The 10,000-nt window shown below is 48.6% G+C and overlaps 1 protein-coding gene across 1 annotated transcript in view; it reads left to right on the top strand.

Annotated features, from left to right (window-relative positions):
* Positions 1 to 10,000, top strand: part of pde4a (phosphodiesterase 4A, cAMP-specific) — a gene marked incomplete at its 5' end in the record, with an annotated part of 12,335 nt that continues 2,335 nt past the window's right edge. Inside the window, 6 exon segments of the mRNA XM_084328301.1 lie at positions 1 to 88; positions 2,211 to 2,215; positions 2,217 to 2,336; positions 2,338 to 2,367; positions 3,717 to 3,839; positions 8,789 to 8,971. Of these exon segments, the coding sequence (XP_084184427.1) occupies positions 1 to 88; positions 2,211 to 2,215; positions 2,217 to 2,336; positions 2,338 to 2,367; positions 3,717 to 3,839; positions 8,789 to 8,971 (549 nt within the window).

The raw sequence follows: 10,000 nt of genomic DNA on the forward strand, positions 1-10,000 counted from the left end.
GACCTGGAGATACTAGCCGCTCTGTTTGCTGCGGCCATTCATGATGTGGATCATCCTGGAGTGTCCAACCAGTTCCTCATCAACACCAGTGAGTAGGATATAGTATCATTTTATAGTATATAGTATATAGTATATATTATATAGTGAGTAGTATATATTAGTATATAGTAGGCAGACAGTACCTTCCCCCTGCTGGCCCTGATGTAATAATGCTCTCTGCTGCCCCCTGCTGGCCCTGATGTAATAATGCTCTCTGCTGCCCCCTGGTGGCCCTGATGTAATAATGCTCCCCTTGCTGCCCCCCTGCTGGCCCTGATATAATAATGCTCTCTGCTGCCCCCTGCTGGCCCTGATGTAATAATGCTCTTGCCTCCCCCTGCTGGCCCTGATGTAATTAATGCTCTCTGCTGCCCCCTGCTGGCCCTGATGTAATAATGCTCTCTGCTTCCCCCTGCTGGCCCTGATGTAATATGCTCCTCTGCTGCCCCCTGCTGGTCCTGATGTAATAATGCTCTCTGCTGCCCCCTGCTGGCCCTGATGTAATAATGCTCTCTGCTGCCCCCTGCTGGTCCTGATGTAATAATGCTCTCTGCTGCCCCCTGCTGGCCCTGATGTAATAATGCTCTCTGCTGCCCCCTGCTGGCCCTGATTGAATAATGCTCTCTGCTGCCCCCTGCTGGCCCTGATGTAATAATGCTCTCTGCTGCCCCCTGCTGGCCCTGATGTAATAATGCTCTCTGCTGCCCCCTGCTGGCCCCTGATGTAATAATGCTCTCTGCTCCCCCCTGCTGGCCCTGATGTAATAATGCTCTCTGCTGCCCCCTGCTGGCCCTGATGTAATAATGCTCTCTGCCTCCCCCTGCTGGCCCTGATGTAATAATGCTCTCTGCTGCCCCCTGCTGGCCCTGATGTAATAATGCTCTCTGCTGCCCCCTGCTGGCCCTGATGTAATAATGCTCTCTGCTGGCCCTGATGTAATAATGATCTCTGCTGCCCCCTGCTGGCCCTGATGTAATAATGCTCCTGCTGCCCCCTGCTGGCCCTGATGTAATAAATGCTCCTCTGCTGCCCCCTGCTGGTCCTGATGTAATAATGCTCTCTGCTTCCCCCTGCTGGCCCAGATGTAATAATGCTCTCTGCTGGCCCTGATGTAATAATGCTCTCTGCTGCCCCCTGCTGGCCCTGATGTAATAATGCTCTCTGCTGCCCCCTGCTGGCCCAGATGTAATAATGCTCTCTGCTGCCCCCTGCTGGCCCTGATGTAATAATGCTCTCTGCTGCCCCCTGCTGGCCCTGATGTAATAATGCTCTCTGCTGCCCCCTGCTGGCCCTGATGTAATAATGCTCTCTGCTGCCCCCTGCTGGCCCTGATGTAATAATGCTCTCTGCTGCCCCCTGCTGGCCCTGATGTAATAATGCTCTCTGCTGCCCCCTGCTGGCCCTGATGTAATAATGCTCTCTGCTGCCCCCTGCAGACTCGGAGCTCGCCCTGATGTAATAATGCTCTCTGCTGCCCCCTGCTGGCCCTGATGTAATAATGCTCTCTGCTGCCCCCTGCAGACTCGGAGCTGGCCCTGATGTAATAATGCTCTCTGCTGCCCCCTGCAGACTCGGAGCTGGCCCTGATGTAATAATGCTCTCTGCTGCCCCCTGCAGACTCGGAGCTGGCCCTGATGTAATAATGCTCTCTGCTGCCCCCTGCAGACTCGGAGCTTGCCCTGATGTAATAATGCTCTCTGCTGCCCCCTGCAGACTCGGAGCTCGCCCTGATGTAATAATGCTCTCTGCTGCCCCCTGCAGACTCGGAGCTCGCCCTGATGTAATAATGCTCTCTGCTGCCCCCTGCAGACTCGGAGCTCGCCCTGATGTAATAATGCTCTCTGCTGCCCCCTGCAGACTCGGAGCTCGCCCTGATGTAATAATGCTCTCTGCTGCCCCCTGCAGACTCGGAGCTGGCCCTGATGTAATAATGCTCTCTGCTGCCCCCTGCAGACTCGGAGCTCGCCCTGATGTAATAATGCTCTCTGCTGCCCCCTGCAGACTCGGAGCTGGCCCTGATGTAATAATGCTCTCTGCTGCCCCCTGCAGACTCGGAGCTGGCCCTGATGTAATAATGCTCTCTGCTGCCCCCTGCTGGCCCTGATGTAATAATGCTCTCTGCTGCCCCCTGCTGGCCCTGATGTAATAATGCTCTCTGCTGCCCCCTGCAGACTCGGGAGCTGGCCCTGATGTACAACGACGAGTCTGTGCTGGAGAACCACCACCTGGCCGTGGGCTTCAAGCTGCTCCACGAGGAGAACTGTGACATCTTCCAGAACCTGAGCAAGAGGCAGCGGGCAGAGTCTGAGGAAACTCGTCATCGTTATAGTGAGAGGATTCTCCTTCCTCCCTTCTCTGGAAGGACACGGAAGGAAAGGAACGCGAACGGCGGCATCCTTCCTTCCTTCCTTCCTTCCTCCTTCCATCCCTTCCTTCCTTCCTTCCTTCCTTCCTTCCTTCCTTCCTTCCTTCCTTCCTTCCTTCCTTCCTTCCTTCCTCATCCTCACCCCTTGCTAAATTTCTAGATTGCTAAAACGTATGGAACCCATTCTAGTGACTGGCTAGTCCCCTTTCACTGCCACACGACAGCCGGTTAACCCTTTCACTGTGACAATACAGAAGGTTAGCCCTTTACTAACACACAACCGACAGCGATGCTCCACCATTAGCATCATTAGCTCCGCGGATGCGGAGCTAATGATGCTAATGATGGAGCATCGCCGTCGGTTGTGTGAGATAGTAAAGGGTTAACCTTCTGTCGTGTGGCAGTGAAAGGGTTAAGGTCCAGTTTGCGCCGAACAGGGTAAATCTGCATTTTGCTACGATGCTCCTCTAGTTCATGGAATGAACTTCAACAGCCCAGCAGGTGGCAGAAAAGTGGCCTTTTTAGTTTTAGTTTTTGAGGACTGCATACTTCTTTTGCAAACCAAAATACTATACTTTATACTTATAGCACATGCATGAGCCTGGTCTCTTTTGAAATATGACATTCTGAAGTTTCTGATACAATAAAAGGAATTCACTCTTAGTGCTAATGAAATAGAGTAACATAGGTCTGAACTTGAGTTGTAGAGTTGTAGCGAATTCTCTTCCTGTTTTGGCTTGTGACTTTTCACCTAGATCCCTGATTCTCTCATTCCCACGTGGGGTACCATTGGAAAGCCCTACTCATTGGTTACTTACAACCCTGTCCAATAATTATCGAGATCGCCAAATGATTGACGGAGGTAGAGGCTCGAGAGTCGGGAGTGGTATTTGAAAAAATAAAAAGTCTGCCGTGTACTTCGGCGCACGCCTCACATATCGGCATGTAACTCGAGAACAGCTGAACGGATTTTGTCGCCTGAAAGGGCTATCGACAGGCAACAAATAGGGCTTTAATTTATTGTATTAACAAAGCCGCTAGAGGTCGCCAAAGTGCCGGTGGGAAAATCATCCTCAAGATGGCCCACATGTGGGCTGTTGCATGCTAAGAGGCTTGAGATTCTTCCCTCTCTTGCAGAGTTTAAAACCTTGATCTCCAACCTTTGTCAATCGAGTGGTACGTGTTCTAGTTGATTTGTTATCCTGGCTCTTTGCCTCGTCTCGTTGTGACGGTAAACGAGGGAAACCTCAGCTGCCTTCACTGACGGTCTGAAGCCACCGGGGGCAGTGACACGAGCTCTGTTCCCTCCCAGGTCCTGGCGACAGACATGTCCAAACACATGAGCCTGCTGGCCGACCTCAAGACCATGGTGGAGACCAAGAAGGTGACGAGCTCCGGGGTCCTGCTGCTCGACCACTACACTGACCGCATACAGGTGAGACCACTACACTGACCACATACAGGTGAGACCACTACACTGACCACATACAGGTGAGACCACTACACTGACCACATACAGGTGAGACCACTACACTGACCGCCTACAGGTGAGACCACTACACTGACCACATACAGGTGAGACCACTACACTGACCACATACAGGTGAGACCACTACACTGACCGCCTACAGGTGAGACCACTACACTGACCGCATACAGGTGAGACCACTACACTGACCGCATACAGGTGAGACCACTACACTGACCACATACAGGTGAGACCACTACACTGACCTCATACAGGTGAGACCACTACACTGACCACATACAGGTGAGACCACTACACTGACCACATACAGGTGAGCTGCTTGACCACTACACTGACCACATACAGGTGAGACCACTACACTGACCACATACAGGTGAGCTGCTTGACCACTACACTGACCGCATACAGGTGAGCTGCTTGACCACTACACTTTGAGCTGCTTGACCACTACACTTTGAGCTGCTTGACCACTACACTTTGAGCTGCTTGACCACTACACTGACCGGTAACCAAAGGGTTGCTGGTTCGATCCCCAACCCCAACAGGAGGGTGTATTCCAGCTGTGAGCCGGTGACTGAAGGGCGGCTGGCTGGTATTACATCTACGGTGCCCACCATCCTGCCTAAGTGCCCTTGAGCAAAGCACTGAACCCCCAAAACTGCTCCAGGGGCGCTGCCCTGCTAGGATTGGTCTTTAGTGTTGGTCTCTCTTGATCTGTGCTAGAAGGCTTTAGTGTTGGTCTCTCTGGTCTCTCTTGATCTGTGCTAGAAGGCTTTAGTGTTGGTCTCTCTGGTCTCTCTTGATCTGTGCTAGAAGGCTTTAGTGTTGGTCTCTCTGGTCTCTCTTGATCTGTGCTAGAAGGCTTTAGTGTTGGTCTCTGGTCTCTCTTGATCTGTGCTAGAAGGCTTTAGTGTTGGTCTCTGGTCTCTCTTGATCTGTGCTAGAAGGCTTTAGTGTTGGTCTCTCTGGTCTCTCTTGATCTGTGCTAGAAGGCTTTAGTGTTGGTCTCTGGTCTCTCTTGATCTGTGCTAGAAGGCTTTAGTGTTGGTCTCTCTGGTCTCTCTTGATCTGTGCTAGAAGGCTTTAGTGTTGGTCTCTGGTCTCTCTTGATCTGTGCTAGAAGGCTTTAGTGTTGGTCTCTCTGGTCTCTCTTGATCTGTGCTAGAAGGCTTTAGTGTTGGTCTCTCTGGTCTCTCTTGATCTGTGCTAGAAGGCTTTAGTGTTGGTCTCTCTGGTCTCTCTTGATCTGTGCTAGAAGGCTTTAGTGTTGGTCTCTCTGGTCTCTCTTGATCTGTGCTAGAAGGCTTTAGTGTTGGTCTCTGGTCTCTCTTGATCTGTGCTAGAAGGCTTTAGTGTTGGTCTCTCTGGTCTCTCTTGATCTGTGCTAGAAGGCTTTAGTGTTGGTCTCTGGTCTCTCTTGATCTGTGCTAGAAGGCTTTAGTGTTGGTCTCTGGTCTCTCTTGATCTGTGCTAGAAGGCTTTAGTGTTGGTCTCTGGTCTCTCTTGATCTGTGCTAGAAGGCTTTAGTGTTGGTCTCTGGTCTCTCTTGATCTGTGCTAGAAGGGTTTAGTGTTGGTCTCTGGTCTCTCTTGATCTGTGCTAGAAGGCTTTAGTGTTGGTCTCTCTGGTCTCTCTTGATCTGTGCTAGAAGGCTTTAGTGTTGGTCTCTCTGGTCTCTCTTGATCTGTGCTAGAATGCTTTAGTGTTGGTCTCTGGTCTCTCTTGATCTGTGCTAGAAGGCTTTAGTGTTGGTCTCTCTGGTCTCTCTTGATCTGTGCTAGAATGCTTTAGTGTTGGTCTCTCTGGTCTCTCTTGATCTGTGCTAGAAGGCTTTAGTGTTGGTCTCTGGTCTCTCTTGATCTGTGCTAGAAGGCTTTAGTGTTGGTCTCTCTGGTCTCTCTTGATCTGTGCTAGAAGGCTTTAGTGTTGGTCTCTGGTCTCTCTTGATCTGTGCTAGAAGGCTTTAGTGTTGGTCTCTCTGGTCTCTCTTGATCTGTGCTAGAAGGCTTTAGTGTTGGTCTCTGGTCTCTCTTGATCTGTGCTAGAAGGCTTTAGTGTTGGTCTCTCTGGTCTCTCTTGATCTGTGCTAGAAGGCTTTAGTGTTGGTCTCTGGTCTCTCTTGATCTGTGCTAGAAGGCTTTAGTGTTGGTCTCTCTGGTCTCTCTTGATCTGTGCTAGAAGGCTTTAATAATAATAATCATCTTTATTTATATAGCACCTTTCATAGCTCTAAGTTCTTAACAGAGCAAAAAACACAACATTTTACAATAAAGCAAAAAAAGAAAAGAAAAGCAGGAGTTTAAAATCTAAAGAAAAATAGAAAAAAAAGAAAATAGCTAAAAAGCATAAATGACAACAGGGATTTTAAATAGATAGAATAGATAGTATAGAAATAGGTCTTGAGCTGTACTTTATCCTGTTAAGCCTGTAGGTCCCCCTATAGGGGGACCCTGCTTTTCTTTATCATAAATCGATCAATAGAGAGATTAGATCCCCAATTATCATATCATGGGGTATCATTGGAAAGCCACACTCATTGGCTACAACCCTGTGCAAAGACTTTCGAGATCGCCAAATGATTGACGGAGCTAGAGCCCCGGGAGTCGGGGGTGGTAATGTGTACTTTTGCATACTTTGGGGCACGCCTCACATATCGGCATGTAACTCGAGAACCGCTGAACGGATTTTATCGCCTGAAAGGGAAATTGACAGGCAACAAATAGGGCTTTAATTCTATCTATATATTGTATTAAAATAAATGCACACCCGAGCCACTAGAGGTCGGCAAAGTGGCATCGCGAATCGTCCTCATGAGGGCCCATGGATGTTAAGAGGATTATGTTTTTTTTATTTGTTTTTTTGTAGCCAAGAGTAAAGACCATAACCCTATCAAAACAGTAGTCAAAGTGTATATTTTCATTTTTACCGATGTTTTATACGATTTATCGGAAATACGAATTTATCGGAAAAATGCTAATTATATCTCTTTTATCGTAAAACCGCAAGGAAATGACTAAATCCATATTCAACCCTGCCATTGGAAAGAGGAGCCTTTTCCCTATCCATAGATGATGATTTGGCCATAATAAGGTCACGGTCAAGTTCAAGGTCAAATATGAATTCATAATTAAAATTGATTATCATTTATTACTGTATCTACAAATCCTTCTGTTTAATCATCTTCCCTTTATTCATTTGCTTAGATTGTTTTGTACACTTGATCTCAAGAAGGTGGTGAATGAGCTCAGTGAGCGAAATCCAAAGAACCTCAATGTTTTCATGGTGTTATTCACCGGCACAGATGCAAAAATAAATCATAATTTATATTCTCCTTTGTTTCATCACAATTTACTCAAGACTAGTAACAGACACAATATTTCTGACACTGGGAATACATACCCCCAGGTCCCTAGATGTTCCTAGATACCAAGAACATGCTAACGGACCTTGTAGAAGTGAAGCAATCTTCCATTTACTTAGGCATGTACCTTTAGGTGAAATCTCTGAAAATAGGGCTACAGCTCAACAGCTGTCTACAGAGGCAGTCTGTTTCAGATGTAGTGGGAGAATATTAACAGCTGTCTACAGAGGCAGTCTGTTTCAGATGTAGTGGGAGAATATTAACAGCTGTCTACAGAGGCAGCCTGTTTCAGATGTAGTGGGAGAATATTAACAGCTGTCTACAGAGGCAGCCTGTTTCAGATGTAGTGGGAGAATATTCCAAGCCGTCGGCCCATAGAAACAAAAAGCTGCTTTGCCGTATTTCTTATATGTCATTGTAGGCACCTGGAGCAGGTCCGCACTAGAGGACCTGACGGTGTGTCCTTGAGCAAGACATTTAACCCCTAACTGCTCCCGATGAGCAGGTTGGCACCTCGCATGGTCGCCTCCGCCGTCGGTGTGTGAATGTGTGAGTGAACGGGTAACATGCGAGGAACAGAAATTGTAAAGCGCTTTGGATAAAAGAGAAATATAAATGCAGCCGTGCACTAGAGGACCTGAGGGGGCGGTTTGGAACATATCTCTGTAGGCGGTCGCAGAGGCAGGACGGTGTCAGACCAGCTTTAAAAACAAGCAGGAGCATTTTAAATGTGTAATGTGGTCCCTCATCTTAGTTCTGGTTCAAACGCCGGCTGCCGCGTTTTGGACACGTTGTAATCTGTCAGTGGTTTTCTTTGGCAGGCCAGAAAAAAGTGCATCACAATAATCAAGCCGAGAGAAAACAAAAGCGTGGATCAGCGTTTTTGCATCGCCCAGGGACAGATTCGCACAATATTTCTAAGATGAAAGAAGGCAATCTTCGTAACATGATTAATGTGTGTATTGAAATTAGATTCTGTTAGACAGCATGGTGGTGTTTGTGGGACCCAGACGCAGACAGGCAGAGGAGGGAAGCAGGCAGGACGAGACGGAGTGGAGATCAAAAATATAGAGCTTTACTTACATATCACTAAGTGCAAACAAACAAAGGTACTTTCCAAAAACGAGAACCAAAACCTCAGCGAAGCTGGCAGAGAATAATAATGTACATAAAACTACACGGTGTGTGCAGTGAGTGTAGATGATGGGTTGTTACATAGAGTCGTGGGGATAGAAGCTCCTTCTGAGTCTCTCTGTACCGGCCATGAGACTCCGGTAGCGCTTGCCTGTCTGTCTGTGTGCGGATCTGAGTAACCTGTCTGTCTGTCTGTCTGCCTGCCTGTCTGTCTGTCTGTCTGTCTGTCTGTCTGCCTGTCTGTCTGTCTGTCTGTCTGTCTGCCTGTCTGTCTGTCTGTCTGTCTGTCTGTCTGTCTGTCTGTCTGTCTGTCTGTCTGTCTGTCTGTCTGTCTGTCTGTCTGTCTGTCTGTCTGTGTGCTGACCTCAGTAACCTGTCTGTCTGTCTGTCTGTCTGCCAGGTCCTCAGGAACATGGTCCACTGCGCAGACCTCAGTAATCCCACCAAGCCGCTGGCCGTCTACAGACAGTGGACGGAGAGGATCATGGAGGAGTTCTCCAGACAGGGGGACAAGGAGAGGGAGCGCGGCCTGGAGATCAGCCCCATGTGCGACAAGCACACGGCCTCCGTGGAGAAGAGCCAGGTAACGACGCTCTGTGCTGCTGTGGGAACATGCATGTCACTACCACACTACAGAAGGTATAATGATGCTCTGTGCTGCTGTGGGAACATGCATGTCACCACCACACTACAGAAGGTATAATGATGCTCTGTGCTGCTGTGGGAACATGCATGTCACCACCACACTACAGAAGGCATGTCTTAGAAGAGCCAGGTAAGGACGCTCTGTGCTGCTGTGGGAACATGCATGTCACTGCCACACTGCAGAAGGTACGTCTCGCTGGTAGCAATGTAACGAGTCCAATACGGAATCATGGTGAGACACTGAGGCTACCCTCATATACAGCGACAACGAGCTGACAGAACAAGACACAGTTCATCAGTCATTTCATACATATTGTCATAATCACAGCGAGAGCGTTCTTCACTCCTCCTCACTCCCCCCCTCACATTCACCACACGCCCTCCTCACTCCTCCTCTTCATCCTCCCTTCCATCCACCACGGAAGCCTCACGCCCCCATTATGGTCAGCACCCCTTCACCCCCTGTCACTCAACCCAGCTGCACCTCATCCCCTGATTCGCACGCTGCCAGGCACCTCACTCCTCACAGCTGTATCCCATCCCCTGTTGATGAAGACCCTACTTCAGCCGGACGACGCTGACCAGAAGGCGTCGTGGTGTTAGTATCATTACCTAGGACCTCCGTGCCAGCGTGCCCCTGTCTGGACCCCCTGGAGCTTACCAAGGAGTTCTATAATATATAATAATCAAAAAAATCGCCAAACCAAGCTATATATATAATATATATTTAACATATAATACTATATAATATATAATAATATATAAATAGAGCTCTGCAGTATGAATACATTTTAACACAAATCCAAATTCCAATGTGTTGATGTGTGTATTGTTCCACCCCTGTCTGCCAGTGAGGTCAGTGACCTCTCGTTCCGTCTCGGTGGTCTAGTGGTTAACACTGTCGCCTCACAACACGAAGGCCCTGGGTTCAATTCCCACTTGGGGACCCAGGTTTCGTGCTCGCAAG

The sequence above is a fragment of the Notolepis coatsorum genome, assembly GCF_963971535.1.
Source record: "Notolepis coatsorum genome assembly, chromosome: 14".
Taxonomy (NCBI): domain Eukaryota; kingdom Metazoa; phylum Chordata; class Actinopteri; order Aulopiformes; family Paralepididae; genus Notolepis; species Notolepis coatsorum.